The 20,537-nt window shown below is 49.2% G+C and overlaps 1 protein-coding gene across 6 annotated transcripts in view; it reads left to right on the forward strand.

The window, feature by feature from the left end:
* Nucleotides 1-20,537, forward strand: part of CIT (citron rho-interacting serine/threonine kinase) — a 1,313,172-nt gene that overhangs the window by 1,021,879 nt on the left and 270,756 nt on the right. For all 6 annotated transcript variants that reach the window (XM_085636268.1, XM_085636269.1, XM_085636271.1 and 3 more), the window contains one exon: nucleotides 17,245-17,380. In XM_085636268.1, coding sequence (XP_085492394.1) covers nucleotides 17,245-17,380 — 136 coding nt within the window. The remainder of the gene's footprint in view (nucleotides 1-17,244; nucleotides 17,381-20,537) is intronic.

Here is a 20,537-nt window from a genome sequence, read left to right on the forward strand (position 1 = left end):
TCCTTGCTCAAACGTGGCTCCTAGTACTGCTGAAGTTGACTCTCCTACCTTAGACTTTGACGCATGGTGACTAGCATGGGCCACATCTGAAAGTCGCCTTCTTTATCAAATGGGTAATAATCAGCCCCACCAGAAGGGACAGAGGGACTCAGCGATAGCGTCCAGGACAGCGCTAGGATCAGCGTTTTGTTACTGTTTGTGGCTTGCACCTGTGTATGCCTCGCATCAGCCTGCCCCTCAAAGAGCCTTGGACTGCTCGACCGGCTCTGTTACTGAGACTCCAGTCATGAAAGGGCTAGTACTTGGCCAGGCCCCAGGGCACCAGGAGTATAAAACCGCAACCAACACGGTTGGGCCAGGTAACCCCCACTTGCCCCTCGGCCGTCTAAGAGGGGTTTTGACAACTTGTGAGCTGTGATCAAGAAGAGGCATACATTTCTATTCCTATGAATTCCAGCTATCTTCTTACCCAGTGCCACCAAAGTTGAACAGTTTAGGTAAAAGTTTGTGGTTTGCCCAGAACACCATGCTTGTTTGTGGTCTCTCTCCATTTTTTTGTTTAACCTATGGGTTACATGGAATAGCCCCTTCTCAATAGCTAAGTATCTTTTTAAACGTTCTTGATTTTTTTCAGGAAATATCCTCCTTACCACCATATAGATAGTGGTATAGGATAATGCCATGGCCCTAATACAAGCAAAGAAATACCTTGCCTCCCCAATAGCAGCAGCATTCTTGCGCAGGGAGGCAGAGCCCTTCTGACAGGTAGCCCTATGATCCACAAGACTTGATTCTCAAGCGTTTTCAGGAAATCAGGAAGAATGGAAAGGAGAAGAGAATATGCTAGGCATTCTTCTGATATTCTGCTGCAATCTGGAACACCAGCCTTCTCATAGTTCCCAGCAGCAAAACCCACATCTCTGGCACTAGAGAGATCAGAGATAATGAAGGGGCATCAGACCCAACAACCCTGATTCTGCCCTCCACTACCTGGGAAAGCAGTTTTACCTTTCCCTTAAAGGAGTATGTGCGGCTGGTGAGAGAACTAGTATTGTTCATATTACAGGTCATAACATCACAACCACTAGCCATAGCCACGATGGTGGCAGATGCATTCACCCTCGGGTGGAGTGCTCATCTGCCGGAACTGGAGATCAGAAGCATCTGGTATTCTGAAGTGCGAGTATTTCACGTCAACTTGCTCAATTGAGGGCAATTCAGCTGGCACTCAAGGCTTTGTTCCCTTTCCTTTGCAGTCAGTCTGCCCAGATCTTGACAGGCAATGGAACCGTGATGGAATACATCAACAGAGGGAAGTGTGGGGTTTTCGCCTTTTCTGCCAAGAAATGCTGAGTGTCTGGACTTGGGCGCACCAGCACAGGATCTGGCTTGTCACCCACCATTTGGTTGGTTGTCTGAACACCAGAGCCTTAGTTTGTTTCATATTGCTGGTCACGAGTGGCATCTCTATCCAGAGATAATACTACACAAAATATCTATCTGAAAGACACATTAGTGATAGATTCCTTACCTTAGAATATCCCCAGGCATCAGACTGGATCCGGAAAGTTTTGCTAGCAGTACCCCTGCGCAACAGTAGGTGGCGTCGTGCCACTCCGTGTCCGTCGCTGGCGTAGTAAGCGTCGAGATGACGTCACGGAGACTACTTAGGCACCACCCATGCGCGCTGACGTCAGTTGTTTATTTTTCCGCGCCAGAAAGCGCAGATCCGGTTAGAGCGCGTACCTTAGTCACTTTTTGACTACCCTCTTTGAGACTTTTGTCTCCTGTCCAATTTTGGTTTCCTTGGTGCACGTAGGGATGCCTGGATTTAAGTCTTGTTGGGGCCTGCCGTCGCAATATGTCGGTGGCGGACCCCCACGATGTCTGCCTCTACTGCCTGTAGACCGACCACTACTCCAAGGACTGTCGGGCCATGGCCCGAAGGCCTTGAGGGAGCGGCGCAGGAAGCTGCTGGAGGTCCGGCACTCGTCCCAGCGTCATTCCCGGTCTAGGGGCCGTTCCAGGGAATGCTCGCAGGGCCGCAGTTGTCGCTCCTCGGGCTCCAAGTCTTCACCCTCTGATTCGGGTAAGAGACGAGACAAAAAGAAGTCGAAGAAGCATTGTTGCTCTCCGACGCCCCCCCGTCAGTCCCCGGATGCAGACGAGGTGGACAGGGGTTCGCTTCCTCCGGAAGGAGAAGTTCAAAATGCTGACTCATGTCTTGTCTGCCCTCGACCCTGGATACTGGATGGTTGCGTTGGACTTGCTCGACGCATATTTTCACATCTCCATCCTGCCAGCGTTACCTGTGGTTTACGGTAGGCCCGGAGCATTTTCAGTTTGCCGTGCTCCCCTTCGGCCTTACCAGTGCCCCTCGGGTGTTCACGAAAGTGATGGCGGTGGTCAGGGGTGTCAGTCTTCCCCTACCTCGACGACTGTTTGTTGAAGGCGGGCTCACCCCAGGCAGTCGTCTCCCACCTTCAGACTACGGCCGACCTCCTGCATTTGCTGGGGTTCTCCATCAACGTGCTGAAGTCGCATCTGAGTCCCTCTCAGAAGCTCCCCTTCATCGGAGCGATTCTGGATTCAACGTGTATCGGGTTTATCCTCCCGAGCAGCGAGTCCGGGATATTCAGGCTCTGATTCCGATCTTTCAGCCTCTATCCCGGGTTTCAGTCAGGATGACCCTCCGGCTCCTGGGCCTGATGGCCTCCTGCATCCTGCTCGTGCAACATGCAAGATGGCATATGCGGACTCTGCATTGGGACCTGAAGTTCCAGTGGGCACAGCATCAGGGCAACCTGTCCAATCACGTCCAGATCTCGGAGGGCACTGCACGACAATTGCAGTGGTGGCTCATGAATCGCGATTGGGTCAATGGCAGATCCCTCTCCCTTTTGGGTCAATGGCAGATCCTTTTCCCTTCCCCAACCGTAGCACACAGTGGTGAAGGATGCGTCCCTCCTGGGCTGGGGTGGCCACTTGGGAGAGGCGGAGATCAGAGGCCTCTGGTCTCCGGTGGAGTCCCGGCTCCATATCAAACTTTTGGAGCTTCGGGCGATCCGACTTGCACTGAAGGCATTTCTTCCCTCTGTCTGGGGAAGTGTAGTGCAGGGGTTCACGGACAACACCACCGCCATGTGGTATTGCAACAAACAGGGTGGGGTGGGGTCGTGGACCCTATGTCAGGAGGCTCTGGACGTGGCTGAAACCTCAAGGCATTACCTTGGTGGTTCAGCACCTGGAAGGTTCTCTGAACGCCAGGGCGGATGAACTCAGCCGCCGGTGCTTGATGGATCACGAATGGCGTCTGCACTCAGACGTGGCGCAAGGTCTGTTTCTGCAGTGGGGAGAGCCTTGGTTAGATCTATTCGCCACCGAAGAACGCCACCGAAGAGAACGCGCAATGTCATCAATTCTGTGCGTTGGAATTTCCAAGGCGGCACTCGCTCGTCTACGCTTTTCATCGCGAGTGGAGTTGCGGTCTGTTGTACGCCTTTCCGCCTATACCACTTCTGCCCAGAGTGCTGAAGATTCGGCACGACTGGGCCCAAGTCATTCTTGTGGCTCCGGATTGAGCACGAAGATACTGGTATCCCGAGCTACTCAGCATGGCGATCGATCCCCCGATCCTTCTGCCTCTTCGGGTGGATCTTCTGTCGCAGCCGCAGGGGACGGTCCCCCGCCCGAACCTGTCCAGCCTCCACCTCCATGCGTGGAGATTGAGCGGCAAAAGTTGACAGCTTTCGATCTTCCTCCCGAAGTCTGTAATGTCATTCTGGCAGCCAGGCGTCCCTTCACTAAGACGGTATACGCCTGCCGGTGGAACAAGTTTGTGGCATGGTGCACAGCAAAGTCTGTGGATCTCCTTTCTGCCCCTCTTTCTGAGGTCCTTCTGTTCCTCCTATCCTTGGCCCAGCAGGGCTCTGCTCTGGGCACTCTCAAAGGTTATCTTTGGGCCATCTCCGCCTTTCTAAGGCTTCCAGGTCTGCCTTCTCTCTTTAAGTCCCCGGTTGTTACCCGTTTCCTGAAAGGCATTACACACACGTTTCCTCCCGTGCCTTTCATAATGCCTCAATGGGATCTAAATCTTGTCTTGACCTATCTGGTGTGCGCTCCTTTTGAGCCCCTTTATAACTGTCCTTTACGTCTTCTCACTCTCAAGACGGCTTTCCTGGTAGCTATCACCTCTGCAAGGAGGGTGAGTGAGCTCCAGGCTCTTTCTTCTAAACCTCCATTGCTTTCTGTTCATCCGGACAAGGTGGTTTTATGGATCCGTCCTTCTTTTTTGCTGAAGGTTGTCACGCCCTTCCACATCGGGCAGACCATCACCTTGCCCACCTTCTTTCAGCATCCTTCAGAGGAGGAAGAGAGGCTCCACTGTCTGGACCCGAAACGTGCACGCTCATTCTATCTGAAGCGCACACAGCAGTTCCGGGTGGATGACCAGGTCTTTGTTGACTACATGGGCTCCAAAAAAGGTCGGGCCGTGCACAAATGAACCATCTCTCGGTGGGTTGTTCTGTGCATCAAAGCCTGTTACTCGCTGGCTAAGAAGGAGTCTGCTGTGGGGCTGCGTGCCCATTCTACCAGGGCGACTGCAGCCACTACTGCCTTTTGACGCTGCGTTCTCTTGCAGGATATTTGTCAGGCAGCTACGTGGGCCTCGCTGCACACGTTTACCAAGCATTACTGCCTTGACTGTCAAGTCCGGAGAGATGGCTTCTTTGGCCGTTCTGTTCGCCGTGACTTTCTGGTGTAATCTATTTGCAGACCCACCACCGGGTTTGGTATTGCTGGGGTATCTATTCTAAGGTAAGGAATCTATCCCTAACGTGTCTCTTTCAGATGCACAAGTTACTACTTGTGTAACGATAAATCTGTAAGAGACATTAGTTAGTGATAGATTCCTTACCGCCCCACCCATCCTACCCATTCTGCGAACTGATTTCTAGGGTTAAGGTTATCCCCTTCAGGGCCCTAGTTTCTTGGCACTAGTGGTCAGTTTCTTGCATGGCTCTGCGTTCCTGGCGCGGAAAGTCGTGTACAGAACTGACGTCAGCACACATGGGTGGCACCTAAGTAATCTCCGTGACGTCATCTCGGCGCTTACAACGCCAGCGATGGACGCGGAGCCGCACGACGCCACCTACTGACACGCAGGGGTACTACTAGCAAAACTTTCCGGATCCAGTCTGACGCCGGGGATATTATAAGGTAAGGAATCTATCACTAACTAATGTCTTTTACAGATATATCGTTACACAAGTAGTAACTTGTGCATCTGAAAGAAACACGTTAGTTAGATTCCTCACCTTAGAATATCCCCAGGCGTCAGACTGGATCCGGAAGATTTTTCGTCAGCAATACCCCTAGCGCGTCGCTAGGCGTCGTCTGCGGCTCCGTGTCCGTCGTCGGCGTCGTGCGCCGGAATGACGTCGTCGGAGTACTTAGACGCCGCCCTCGCGCGCTGACGTCAGTTCTTCTTTTTTCCGCGCCAGTAAGCGCAGATCCGGGAGAGCTACCCCTTTAGTAAATTTTTGACTAACTTTTGATCCTTTTTGATCCTGTCTATCGACACCGGTGCCGGTAGGATGCCTGGGTTTAAAGCCTGTACGGACTGTAGCCGATTGATGTCGGTTACGGACCATCACCGCCGGTGCCTGTACTGTTTGGGCCTCGACCACGACGCGGAGTCGTGCTCGGACTGTAAGGCCCTGACCTCGAAGGCTAGACGGGAGCGGTCCCGTAAGCTTCTCGAGATTCGCCACTCGGCTCCGCGCGCCTCTCGATCCCGGTCCAGGAGGAGGTCCAAGGATCGGTCGCGGAGCCGCAGCCGACGTCACCATCGGTCGTCGGGATCAAAGTCAGGGTGGTTCCACCCCCGCGGCTCCGGCGGAGCCGCAGGCGCCGCGTCCGTCCCCATACCCTCCGGTCCCTGGGACTAACGCGACGCCGGCGGAATTCAGTGCCTTCCTCTCGGCCATGAGGAACCTGGCTCCGCCGTCGGCGCCCGCTGGTGCGCCTTCGTGCCCCGCGGACCCGACTGGGCTGCCTTGCCAGCCGGCGGCTCCGGCCCCGGCGCCGTTGACGGCTCCGGCCTCGACGCCGCAAGCGCCCGAGGGATCCGTTCTCGAGTCCCCGTCGACGCCGGTCAACCTTGTCACTCGTCCACCGGCGTCGACTCCAGTTCCACCGCCGACGTCGACTCCGCTCGACGCCGTGCCCCAGTTTAGTCCCGGTCCGGCGTCGATGGACGCCGAGATCGACGCCGCTAGAGACACATTTTGTCTACCGCCCGGCTCCGTTACTTTCTCCTCTACACCAGGAGTCGGATGATGGGGACTACTGGGAGGGATCCGAGGATCCTATGGCCCATCAGGCCCAACTGTCCCAGGACTGGGCAGATGAACTGGGGGAGGCCAGTGGTCTGGATACCTCGCCAGACACTGGATTCATCTCTCCTCCGACTGTGGCTTCGGAGGAGGGTGCTGCTCTCTCCGTGGTGCTGCGCAAGGCGGCCGCAGCCCTTGGTATCGAGCTACCTGCCGTGGCTGTGAGGACGAACGTCCTCACTGAGGTGCTTCAGTCTGCAGCAAGCTCCACTGAGCCTCTGCTGCCGTTCAATGAAGCCCTCACTGACGTTCTCCAGGGCACCTGGTCCAAGCCCTCCACAGTTCCTCCTGTGGACAGGAACGTTGCCAGGCGCCACCGCCCTGCTCCGGGCGACCCCAGTTTTCTGTCCCAACACCCTACCCCTGAGAGCCTGGTTATCCAGGCCTCCACCTCCCAATCCTCTTTCCCGACCGCCCCGCCGGACCGGGATTCCAAGAGACTGGAGCAGTTTGGCAAGAAACTGTTCTCATCCATTAGTTTGGGCCTGCGGTCTTTGAACACCGCTTGTCTCTTGGACCGTTATTCCCACTCTCTGTGGGATGCGGTGGAGGACGCGCTGCCCCTGTGTCCGGAGGAGGTCCGGACACGACTTACCCAGGCTCTGGCCGATGGGAGGGATGCCGCGCGACATGCCATACGTTGTGGGCTTGACACCACGGACTCGCTGGGTAGGGCCATTTCCACCACTGTGGCGCTTCGACGTCACGCCTGGCTGCGGTCCACGTCGTTTTCCGGCGATGTCCAGGGCACGCTCATGGACATGCAGTTTGATGGCCCTCGCCTGTTTGGCGAGAAGGCGGACAGTGCGCTGAACCGCTTTAAGGACTCCCGGGCTACGGCCAAGTCCTTGGGCCTCTCGGCCCCGCGGTCGCAATCTTCCGCTTTTCGCCCCTTTCGTGGCCAAGGAAGGGGTGCCTCCTCACGTGCGCCTAGCCACCAGCCGCAGAACCAACCTGCGCGCGCTCGCGGACGTGGTTTCCGCCGAGGCGGATCTGGAGGACGACGAGGTCAGCCCACATCCACCCCGGCAGCATCCGCCTCAAAGCCTTCCTAGTCCGAGCTTTCAGGCCCATTCCACGCCAGTGGGCGGCAGAGTTCGCCATCACCTGCTCCACTGGCGGTCCATCACATCGGACAGGTGGGTGCTGCAAATCGTCCGAAGGGGCTACTCCCTCCCCTTCGAGACGACCCCTCCAGCCATGCCACCGCAGCACCACCGTATCTCGGGGGATCATTTGCATCTTCTCCACGAGGAGGTTTCCGCCCTCTTGGCCAAGGGGGCCGTCGAGCGCGTTCCGAGCCCAGAAGTAGGTCGTGGTTGTTATTCCCACTACTTTCTGGTTCCCAAGAAGGGCAAAGGGGGCCTCCGCCCTATCCTGGACCTTCGGAACGTCAATGCCTTCCTCCGGAAGGAAAGGTTCCAGATGTTGACTTTGGCTCAGGTTCTAGCTGCCCTAGACCCCGGAGACTGGATGGTAGCGTTGGACTTGCAGGACGCTTATTTCCACATCCCCGTCCTGCCGGCCCACCGGCGTTACCTGCGGTTCACGGTGGGCCAAGAGCACTTTCAGTTTACCGTGCTCCCCTTCGGCCTCACCAGTGCCCCTCGGGTGTTCACGAAAGTGATGGCGGTGGTCGCAGCTCATCTGCGCAGATCAGGGGTTCCAGTCTTCCCCTATCTCGACGACTGGTTGTTGAAGGCGGGCTCGCCCCAGGCAGTCGTCTCCCACCTCCAGACTACGGCGGATCTCCTGCATTTGCTGGGGTTTTCCATCAACGTGCCGAAGTCACACCTGAGTCCCTCTCAGAAGCTCCTCTTCATCGGAGCGGTTCTCGATTCGGCGCAGTTCCGGGTCCATCCACCGGAACAGCGGGTCCGGGATATACAGGCCCGGATTCCCATCTTTCGGCCTCTATCCTGGGTTTCGGTCAGGCTAGTGTTGCGGCTTCTGGGGCTGATGGCCTCCTGCATCCTACTAGTGCATCACGCCAGGCGGCGCATGCGGGCTCTGCAGTGGGACCTGAAGTTTCAGTGGGCCCAGCATCACGTCAACCTGTCCGACCATGTCTTGATCTCGGAGGGCACTGCACAGCAGTTGCAGTGGTGGCTCACGGACCGCGATTGGGTCATGGGCAGGAGCCTCTCCCTTCCCCAACCGGAGCATGTCGTAGTGACGGATGCGTCCCTCCTGGGATGGGGTGGCCATATGGGAGAGGCGGAGATCAGAGGCCTCTGGTCTCCGGCGGAGTCTCGTCTCCACATCAACCTGTTGGAGTTGAGGGCGATCCGACTTGCACTGAAAGCCTTCCTTCCCTCTGTCAGGGGCAGTGTCGTGCAGGTGTTCACGGACAACACCACCGCCATGTGGTATTGCAACAAACAGGGCGGGGTGGGGTCGTGGACCCTTTGTCAGGAGGCTCTGCGCCTCTGGACGTGGCTGGAACACCAGGGCGTCACCCTAGTGGTTCAACATCTGGCGGGCTCTCTGAACGCCAGAGCGGACGAACTCAGCCGCCGGTGCATGATGGATCACGAATGGCGTCTGAACTCTGAAGTGGCGCAAGGTCTCTTTCAGCAGTGGGGAGAGCCTTGGTTAGATCTATTCGCCACCGAAGAGAACGCGCAATGTCAGCAGTTCTGCGCGTTGGAATTTCCAAGGCGGCACTCGCTCGGCGACGCTTTTCGTCACGAGTGGAGTTGCGGTCTGTTGTACGCCTTTCCGCCTATACCACTTCTGCCCAGAGTGCTGAAGAAGATCAGGCACGACCGGGCCCAAGTCATCTTGGTGGCTCCGGATTGGGCACGAAGATACTGGTATCCCGAGCTACTCAGTATGTTGACCGATCCCCCGATACGTCTGCCCCTTCGGGAGGATCTTCTGTCGCAGCAGCAGGGGACGGTCCTCCACCCGAACCTGTCCAGCCTCCACCTCCATGCGTGGAGATTGAGCGGCGGCAGTTGATGCCATTCGACTTGCCTCCTGAAGTCTGTGATATCATTCTGGCAGCCAGGCGTCCCTCCACAAAGACAGTATACGCCTGCCGGTGGAACAAATTTGTGGCATGGTGCACAGCAAAGGCTGTGGATCCCCTTTCCGCCCCTCTGTCTGAGGTTCTCCTCTTTCTTCTTCCTCTGGCCCGGCAGGGCTCTGCCCTGGGCACCCTGAAAGGTTATCTTGCTGCCATCTCTGCCTTCTTGCGGCTTCCTGATCAGCCTTCTCTTTTCAAGTCCCCTGTGGTTACACGCTTTCTAAAAGGCATTACTCACACGTTCCCTCCTGTCCCTTTTGTAATGCCTCAGTGGGACTTGAATCTGGTCTTGACATTCCTGATGTGCGCTCCCTTCGAGCCTCTTCACAATTGTCCTCTTCGTCTTCTGACTCTTAAGACTGCTTTTCTGGTAGCCATCACCTCGGCTAGACGGGTGAGTGAGTTCCAGGCTTTATCTTCAAAGCCTCCTTTTCTGTCTGTTCATCCGGACAAGGTTGTCCTTCGGCCTCGTCCCTCCTTTCTTCCGAAAGTGGTGACTCCATTTCATCTTGGGCAGTCTGTCACCTTGCCCACCTTCTTTCCGCCTCCGCATCCTTCCAAAGAGGAAGAGAGGCTCCACCGTCTGGACCCAAAACGTGCGCTCTCCTTTTATTTGGACCGCACAAAGCAGTTCCGGGTGGACGACCAACTTTTCGTTGGATACGTGGGTGCTAAGAAGGGGAAAGCTGTGCACAAACGGACCATCTCTCGGTGGGTCGTTTTGTGCATCAAAATTTGTTACTCTTTGGCAAAAAAGGACCCTCCTGTTGGGCTGCGCGCCCATTCTACTCGGGCCACAGCGGCTACTACTGCCTTGGGACGGGGAGTCCCTTTGCAGGACATCTGTCAGGCGGCGACGTGGGCTTCGCTACACACGTTTGCCAGGCATTATTGCCTTGACAGCCAAGTCCGGAGGGATGGCTTCTTTGGCCGTTCTGTCCTCCAGGACTTTCTGGTGTGATCTTGGTTCGCAGACCCACCACCGGGGATGGTATTGCTTGGGTATCTATTCTAAGGTGAGGAATCTAACTAACGTGTTTCTTTCAGATGAACAAGTTACTTACCTTCGGTAACGATGTATCTGTAAGAAACATTAGTTAGTTAGATTCCTCACCGACCCACCCATCCTCCCCGTTCTGCGAACTGACATCTAGGGTTAAGGTTATCCTTTTCAGGCCCCTAGATTTTATTTTTGGCACCAGTGTCGGTCTTTGCATGGCTCTGCGTTCCTGGCGCGGAAGGCTATGTACAAGAACTGACGTCAGCGCGCGAGGGCGGCGTCTAAGTACTCCGACGACGTCATTCCGACGCCAACGACGGACGCGGAGCCGCAGACGACGCCTAGCGACGCGCAAGGGGTATTGCTGACGAAAAATCTTCCGGATCCAGTCTGACGCCTGGGGATATTCTAAGGTGAGGAATCTAACTAACTAATGTTTCTTACAGATACATCGTTACCGAAGGTAAGTAACTTGTTCAACAGCACTCACAGCAATGCCCATTATTCACAGTTCTGTGCCCTCCAGTATCTACTTCAGGGGGCCTATGGGGACGCATTTTGAGTGAGGTAGGACTTTCCACTTCATTGCATTCTTAATTTAACATTTTTGATTTATCTGGTTCTAATGAAATTTCATACGTGGCCCAGATCATTTTCATCACCCTGGCCTGGTGGAGAAAGGTGTGGTATGCAGACTTTCTGAAACTCTACTTCTGTCTCCTGTTTTATCTTCCTTTTCCAGCTGGTGGGGCACATATAGTGCACTTACCTCTAGAGCCTCCACCTTCATGCCTGGAGATTGAGCTGGGCCACGTGGGGTGGTTGAATTGATCCTTTCAGCTAATCATCCCTTCACTAAGATGTTCTACTCTGGAATGTGGAATAAATGTATGGCTTGGTGGCACAGAGTATGATGTAGACCATTTATAGGCTCTCCTGTCTGAGGTTCTTCGATTTGTGCTATTGATTGCCAAGCATGGCTGCACAGTAGTCACTGTCAAGGGGTACATTGCTGCTATGAAAAAAGTCTCTCTGCCCTCCAGACCAACGATCCATGTTCCAATCCCTGATATGGATAAGGGACTGACAACTATATTTACAACTAGCCCAATTGTTATGCTTTAATTGAATCTTTTTTTTTTTAAATATCTTTTTGAGTTCAATAACAATTATACATACAGTACCATTCATTGCTTACGGTGATTGTCTGATACATCATACAATATCTAGAATATAGTAGAAAACCATCTTTACACAATGTTTCCTCTCTATCACCACCTCTACGCAGTGATGCAGCGTTAATTTCACCTTAATTTCTCAATGCAAAACCTCGTTTACCTCTAATTTACCGCTATAAAGGTGCTGGACCCTTGCCACTGTATATTCCCTTCAGGAGACTTTACATAAACATGAAAAATCAAATAATGCATTGAATATTTAGGCCAATAAAGAGAGTTGTGAGTATTTTAAAGGGTTTTATTTTCTTAGTTAAAAGTGAAGTTTTTCTGACCCTTTATTCATTAGTCAAATCTCAATCAGGTTACAGAATTTGGAAATTAGGATAATATAAAATTAATACAGAACATGTTACAGTCTGCATATTAAGCATCGCATGTAGAAAAGAAAATGTTGCGCAAAATGTCAGTCAAAACTCTTAAAGAGTTTCTAAGAAAAGAGTGAGTCTTGCAAGGCTAATCAATAATTAATAAATGACAAAAATCTCCCATAAAGAGAAATAAATGCATAAGACAAATAAATCTTTTAAAAAACTAATTAATTGGTAAAAGCTTGAACTTAAAGTTTTAGCATCTACATCCCAACCTTCTATCAGCTGCATTTCTCTGCCCTGGTCTGTTCAAGTCTGCATCTCTGTGCTTCACAAAGAGGCGCTGCTCCTGAAAAGGCCCCTCCTTTACACACCACAGAGGAATGTTATCTGACTTGCCAAAAATATGACGTGAAAGGACTCTGAAAAATATGAGCAAAAGGCCCCCCACCTCCCTCTGTTTCTCCTCGGACGCAATCTCCACCCAGGCTGCCCTCACGACGATCACGTACCTATCCCATATGATGTCTGGCCTTATCTGCTGCCTCTCCTCTCTCCTAAAGCTAAGGCTTAAGGCTGACACGCCCCCTATGGGGTCATTATTTATACTTTAGTTCTTGGCAGACTACGCTAATAATTGTTTCAGATTCAGAGAAACTCGCACGGTGATTGGTTACCATAGATGACGTGAGGGTCTCTCCATCCTGTTCTCATTGCAAATTCCAAACCATACTGGTTTTAACAAAAGAAGCGTTAATGATTAATACAATCATATATTTCAGCAACATTTAATAGGAAAAAAAGTTTCCAGTTTCTTCCCTCCTGTGACATCGCACGCAGGATAAGCACATTCCACAAACACTGGTACATTGGCAGAATAGCAAGAATTTACAGTTCACAGTGGCCTTGAACTAGGTCTTCATCCGAGGCAAGCTGGTATAATGTGCGCATGCTCTCAAATTCAGCACCTTTCTCAACCTTCCTGGATTCACAGGCAGCCATTTTATCTTAGGCCCAAAAATAAAACAAACACAAAAATAGTATTAATTTACGAAATAGAACCTGTTCTGTTTACCTCCCCCATACTAATACCTTGTATTTATGTTTCCTAGCAAAAGCTATTAGTTTAAAGCAGCTTTTCTATTATTTGTGCACAACATGCAAAAATGTGCAATGTACAACATTGCATAAAACATGCACCAGTGCAAATTTTCAAAGTGCACACAGTTAATACATACTCATAGCAACATGCTCTAATGTTTTAGATAGCTTTCCATGCAAAATGCTTTAGCCCCACGTGTAATGAAGGTGCATGGTTCATTTAATACACATTATAAAAAGATGTGTTATGAACTGAATATGCATTGTTAAAATATGCAACAAAGCCAAAGTCTCTTAAGACAGGAATAGGGAGTGTAGATTACAAGAAAAATTAGCTTGGAAGAGAGAACACATTCAATGATTATCTTCACAGCTAAAGAGGCCACTAAAATCACGAGTTTTCTCTACACTGCCAAAAACACATGTTAATTCAACACAAGCACAGACTGAAAGCATTGACCAGCCCTCATTTTATGTCTTTCCCTTTGCTTTGCACCAAAAGTGCCACTTTTAATAAGCATTTGTCTAGGCCTCATTTCATGAGCAATGTGTTTTCCACTTGCACCAAAATCTGCGTCATTTTAAATGCAGTCTGTCTGAAGCACACAAATAAAGCAATGCCTAATCTTGATGAAATCTAGCTCTATCAGCAGTTCCACCAATGGGGATATACATACATTTCCGCAGTAAGCATTCCATTTGCTCCATTTCTTGTCCCATTTTTTAGGCTACCCACGTGTTGTAAATACTTCCTTCTCCGCAATCATACACTTGTCTAGTTCTTTCGCCCATACATGGATGGACGGTGAGTCCCCTGCCCCCCATTTTCGTGCTATTTCTCGCTTGACGCTTCAATTGAATCTTAATCTTGTATTGACTTATTCATGGACACTTCTTTTGATCCTCTCCGTATTTGTCAATTGCAGTTGTTAACATTCAGAACAGTTTTTCTTGTAGCAATTACCTCTTCAAGGCACATCAGTAAGTTGCAAGCAGTGAATGTCCTTCCACACTATATGTACTTCCTAGAAAAGTTGATCCGAGAGACTAAAGCAGCTTTCCTTCCCAAGAGGAATGCCCCTTTCCATCTGCAAAAGACACACAATTGATGAGCGGAATGCAGAACAAATCAAAACATTCTCCCCCAGTCAAGAGATCTAGGTTAAATCCATTATTCTTTTGCTCGCCATGCCACCCCAGTTTAGACCTGGCCATATGCAAATCAGTCTTGACCCTGTGCCTCATGGGAACAGTCCAGCCCGAACTGCCAAGCCAGGTCCTCACTGGACCGGACACAAGCATCTTTGGACCGGTTTCGGGGTTTCAGCCCTCTTCAGCCAGGGTAGCTTGAATCCAGTGGCACAGTGAGCCCAGGACCTACGTCTAGGCATACCCGGTGCACTTAGGGCGAAAAAGTAAAAGACACACAATTGATGGACGGAATGTAGAACAAATCAAAACATGGATTTAGGCCCAGATCTCTGTACTGGGGTGAATGTATGACATTGTTCTGCATTCTGTCCATCAACTGTTGTTTTTGCCTTTCCATCTGCAGCAATCAATTGCCCTTCTCACCTTTGACTCTTTATCTGATCCCACCAAGGAGGAGGAGTGACTACACTGACTGGATCTTAGAGATCAGGTCTCCTGAAAAGCACTTTTTAGGGTATCCAGTCCGCAATAAAGGTACTTTATTCTGTTGGATAACACGGTCCATAAAGATGTGCTCTGCTCTTGTCAATAAGAAACCACCAAAGGGAGTTGGGCCCCTTCCACCAGGACAACGTCTTCCACCTCATCACTACCCAAGTATGTTCCTGTGGACGAGATCTGTCATGCGTCAACATGTGCCTCCCTTCACACCTTTGCCAAGCAGTATTGCTTGGATTAAGACCTGAGAAGGGATGGCCATTTTGAAGATTTGCTCGTCTGACCATTCTGTCAGACACCCCATTTGGGAAAGGTACAGCTTTGGAAACTATTCATCAGATGAGTCTGCATGTCAAAGTATCAATTAGAACTAAAAGTTATTAACCTTTGATAAACATATTTCTGGTGGATACTCTAGGTACCTGCACATTCCTCACAGATCCCACCAGTCTTTCTGTTCTGAAGGATGGTCATAGGCCACAATAAAAATGTTCCAACATAGATTACTGTAATCCTCTGCCACAGGTGATGTTCCTTCCTTGTATCTGCCTCCAGGAGCATTAAAATAATGGATGGGGAATTATGTTGGTGTGCCGGGGTGGGCACTTTATCTCTCCAGTGAGATCACTGAAGTGTTGTTTATGTGTGGAATTGGAGCTAGCATCACCTACTGGCATAGGAGAGCTGTGGAAACATTTTCAGATCTAGTCTGGCATCTGGGGATATTCAGCAGGTGAGGAATCCACAGATAGGTACCGTTTCCACCACAAAGATAGAAAAGAAGAGTAACTTTTTCTTCTGTGTGATCATGAAAAGAATGGAAGTGAATAGGGAAATTATAACATTATCACATATCAAGATCTTAAAGTCAAAATACTCTGATATTATCTCATACCCTTCATGTCAGATTAGTGGCTCGGCAGCCAAGTACGTTCCTGAGTATTCTTGAAGACCTGCCTCTTACTCAAGGAAAGCTAGGTGACATTGGCATGAAAGGAAAATCCGAAGACTCTTCAATGACGTGATGTAAAGAAAAAGACCACATACCTAGAATCTTCATAGCTGGAATAAGGAATCCAGTGCACAAAGTAGTTCTAAAACACTTGAAAGAGGTTGAGATGCACATGGGAGGAGTTTTCATACCGGCAGGAGCTAAACCTAAAAGCGGCAAAGCCATAATAGATCCCACTCTCAGCTGGATGAAATGAAGAGCAGGGTTCACACACATCCTATCTGGCTTTCAGGGACTTCACTAAGGAGACAAAAGGGATCCTTCATATTTTGTTGGTAAGGAGGAATCAAATGGATTATTGGCACACAAACGTGGAAACTGTTCATGGGGGTTTGAATTTGTCCTTTGGAAGAGCCTCGTCTACAGCCTCTAGAAGAAGCCTTAACGTTTGTGAGAGGAACACAGGAGGGCATTGCTAGAGAATTTGGCCATCATGTCTCCCTGACTCTTGCATTCCATTTCCAGAAGAGGGACCTCTCAATGTCTCTGCTGTAATGGATGCATTACCTAAGACTGCAGACGATACGTCAGTTAAGGAGCAGGGCATCTCCTGAGCTAACTGGAAATAGTCTGAAACAAAGGCAAATTAAGGACTGCAGTAAAACATTTTGATGAATAACTTATTCATTTTTTACAAAAATGATTGTTTCTTTGATTTCTGTGTTTGCTATAACTTTTTTATTTTTTTTATTATATTTTTTATTGCGTTTTTTAACCAAAATCGAACATAGCCCACATGTTTTATGGTTACAGCATTACTTAAGTCATAGCTGTTGCTTTTTATACAGTACAATATCCATATTTGTTGCTCATACATATACATAAAAACATTTGACTCAATGTCATTTCCATCTTAGCACATTGCAACATGGCCAAACAGAGCTACAGTAATCAAGGTATCCCTCACGAACTGGCATCCGAGGTTGACTCTACCTGTGGGGGTTCACATATATTTCCCCTGAACGCATTCCATTTACCCATATCCTTGGCGTGTTTGCTATAACTTGATCAATGATTAAATGTTGTAATGCTTCGTTGGTAAGATAATCTAGATAAGTGGTCACATTATTTAGCATGAAACTGGGAGACCTACTTTCCTCATTTATTTCTTAGTGTGAGCTTGTAAAGATTCTTTCTGTTCTTCTGCTTTGTTGTTTATCCCTTAAAACTAGCTGAATCGCATTATTGAGCCCTATGTGCAAAATCAACAGCACTGTGCGAGGATACAATTAACTAAGACATTGCAGAGGCTTCATGTTTTTTTTATACCAGTGCTTTGATAATATCTAGGAAATTACATACTTTCTTGCTATAAAAGGAATGTTGGAGTGTATGGAACCTGTGTACTCATTAAGCTATAATGTGCTCAACAAAATGAGTTTTGTTTTGTTACAATATTTAGAAAGCAAGTTCTTTATATGAGAGAATATATGAAATTAATAGTCTTTTTGCTTCTGTTTCATAGATTCTCATCCAAAGCTAATCAGTGTGTATTTCTGTGTGCAGATTGTTCTTGTGGGGGCCGAAGAAGGCCTCTATACCTTGAATGTACTGAAGAATGCTTTAACACACATCCCTGGAGTTGGTGCTGTTTTCCAGATTCACATCATCAAGGAGCTGGAAAAGCTGCTCTTTATTGCAGGTGGGAGGCCTTTGAAAAGAGTTAATCTGCTTCCTGTGGGAGTGTTTGGAGTCGTTGAAAAATGTGTGGGTGCACTTTAGGCTGTGCTGGGAAAGAGGTCATTTTTGTCTGTTCATGACGGAAGCTTAAGATGACATAAGTGGCCTTGTAGCAACACTCAAGAAATAGTTCTCTTGTACACCCGCAGACCTCCTATGCGAACTAAGTCTCTCTTCATCTAACCTGGCAAATTTGAAAACCTCTTCTCTACCATAAACTTTTCCAAACATTTGTTTCAGATATACCCTTAACTTCTTTCTCCTCTTCAATCTTATTAAAATAAGTTTGCAGTCCCGGCAGTGAAAGCCTTTCTGTTTTGCATTTGATTTTATGTATTTTGTTTATCATGCAAATGAGATACGTTATCAGTTTCTTCTGATACAGTAATCTGACATAAATAATTTGTGAATTATATTAATGGTGCTTTGTTATGAAGTTCATGCAGCAGTTGGTGAGACAGGTTAGATCATTAGTCTTCTGTGGAGAATACCCTGTTTATTGGGGACCAAGGAAATCTAGGACTGCAAGGCAATATCATAGATTGTCTCCATTGAGGTCGTGAGACCCAGTGTAGGAAAATGCGTTGGTACATGTTTCACAAAGGGATTGTAGGCATGAGAGCATGCAACCATATAAGGATAACTAGGGTGTGTCAGGAAATGATTTCATACCCTTAGCTGTACTCAAGTGTATGTTGAGGCAATGGTTAAAGCTGAATTCTGATAAGAGGGATATTATGGTGTGGAGCAAGGGGAGGAGCACCGTTCTCCCACTTTGTGGCTTTTGGAGATGGCAACTTGCCCCTTTTGGGTTCTGCAGTCTGAACCTATGTTTTAAGAATAATGTATCCCTGTTGTTACTAATCCAGGCTAATTGCAGTTATATCCAGTTTCCATCACCTATGCAAATTGCATAAAACCCTATTGCTTTTGAACTAGAGAGTAAAATTGCCTTCCTCGTAGCCCTTGTTGACTTTCACTGTTATCAATTCAGTCTATATGGGAGGAACTAGCTGCCATAATGTTGGGAAACAGATGACCTGGAGTGTGCTTTCAAGAGCTGTACTACTTTTATGAAATGTAACTCTGTCTGCCCAAACCTCACCACTTGCACTGGCTTCCAGTGAGCAATGCATTACTTTCAAAGTTCTTTGTTCTGTTCATTGACCTACAGTATGTATGGATCTCTCCATTGGTCATGTATTGAAACACACAAACATAGGATTATCCTTTTTTCCCCTTAAAAAAGTTCCCAGATGTATTTTCTGGTGTATTCTTCTATCCACAGATGTCTCACTATAAATACACAGCAGGTGCTAACCTAGATTTTACTTTTTTCCAACAATGCTCCCACACACTGTTAGGTGGTGTCGTGCAGCTCCATTCTGCCCTGGAACTTAGAGTGTAGTCACATATAAAGGCCACTACCGCAAACTGACGTCAGTTTCTTTCTTTCCATGCCTTCTGATACAGAGCCAGATGTTTGGATTTTGTTGTTCTTTAAATGACTTGCAAAGTAAATCCAGTGTGCGAGGGAACGGTGTCCCCCTCCTAAAAGTACAGGTTTAAGACCTTGCCAGGACATGCCCATACAACATGCATCTCTGGTGTCTGGGCTCGGGACACGATTCAAAGTAGTGCAATAAATGTGCCTTTGTGCATTTGAAGGCCGAGAAGCAAAGCTGGATGTGACTGTGAGGATTTGGGTGCATTATATGATATGGTTGTGGGACCTTATTGTGGAATACACACGCAATAATCGTCCTGGGTCCAGTCAGGCTCAAATGTATAACCTTTGCTCAACCCTGGGTAGCTGTGGCTCGAGCAGCAAGGCTTGATAAAGGAACTTTGTGTAAAGCATTTAACAGCACCAACAAAATGGAATGAGAAAGTCGCACAACAAAAGACACAAAAACAATTTATAAAAATAGAGCTTATTTTAATGAATTTTTAGAGTTCTTAATCATCAAACCCCACGGAAGGTTCCAGAGACCCAGATTTTTAAAGCATTAAATAACTTTTAATTCGGGGGGCGCTAGAGGGCCCACAGTAAGATGGCCGCACTATAGTGCAGCTAGGCCAGCCGTGGACAAACAATCCGACATAATCCTTATATCAGCCAGATTAGGCGACCGCAAACGCCTAAAGAAAGCGTGGACATGGCTTGAAGAGGGGAAAAATTAGCAAACTGGAGTGAGCATCCGCAGTAGTGGAGTCGGGTGGATAGAGATCCTTCGGGCGGAGTAGCAGGCAGCGTGAGATGCAGGTTCTGCTGAGAAGCCTACCAAGAGGCACCCTCAGTGAAGCACCAAAAGCGGGTAAGAGAAGAGCGGCTGCGACGGTATACGGAGCCGAAAACATGTTGGAATCTGCAAGTAGAAAACTAGGAGGTAGGGCGCTGGTGGTGCGCCTGTGCCCTCCGGCCTCCGCAATAGCGACATAGTGGAAAGAGGAGCAATAGAAGATACACAGGAACTCATAAACAAACAGCTAACCATGGAAAATGTTACTGTGACCTGACGCTCAGACAATGTTACGGGGGGAGCTGCAGACTAATAGAAGAAGTGAGGCAAAGACTACGGAGCCCATATACGGAATGCAGAGAGAAGCATCCCAGCGGTGGGTCCCACGAAAAGAAAGCCAAGGCATCCACCTGGGTGGTAGAGAAGTGCAGGGAGAGCAGTAGAGAAAACGAACAACAGTGCCACAAGTGGGATAAGACTACCAACAAGACGGAGGGGGCCGGAATAAATACCAGAGCCAAGCCACTAACGTAACTGATAAAGGACATAAACGCAGCACACAAAAGGGTGCAGTGGGTAAAACCAGGTGTGCACTGCAATAACACAAAACGGCCTAAACGGCGCTTACGAAACTTAGGAAACACCACAAAGGCAGCCGGCGAAACAGCGGTTGACATGGAGGAGCAGGGCAACTCGGCAAACAACCTCACAGCCACGTTGACGGCCATGCAGAAGAGTCTGCAATCAATAGATGGCAAAATAGATCATTTGAACCTACGAATGAACCATGTCACCACCAAAATGGAACAGCAAACGAGCAGAATGAACGAAATGGAAAACAGGAAATCAGCCACGGAGAACACCGCACAAGAATTG

The sequence above is a fragment of the Triturus cristatus genome, chromosome 11 (genome assembly GCF_964204655.1).
Source record: "Triturus cristatus chromosome 11, aTriCri1.1, whole genome shotgun sequence".
In the NCBI taxonomy this organism is placed as follows: domain Eukaryota; kingdom Metazoa; phylum Chordata; class Amphibia; order Caudata; family Salamandridae; genus Triturus; species Triturus cristatus.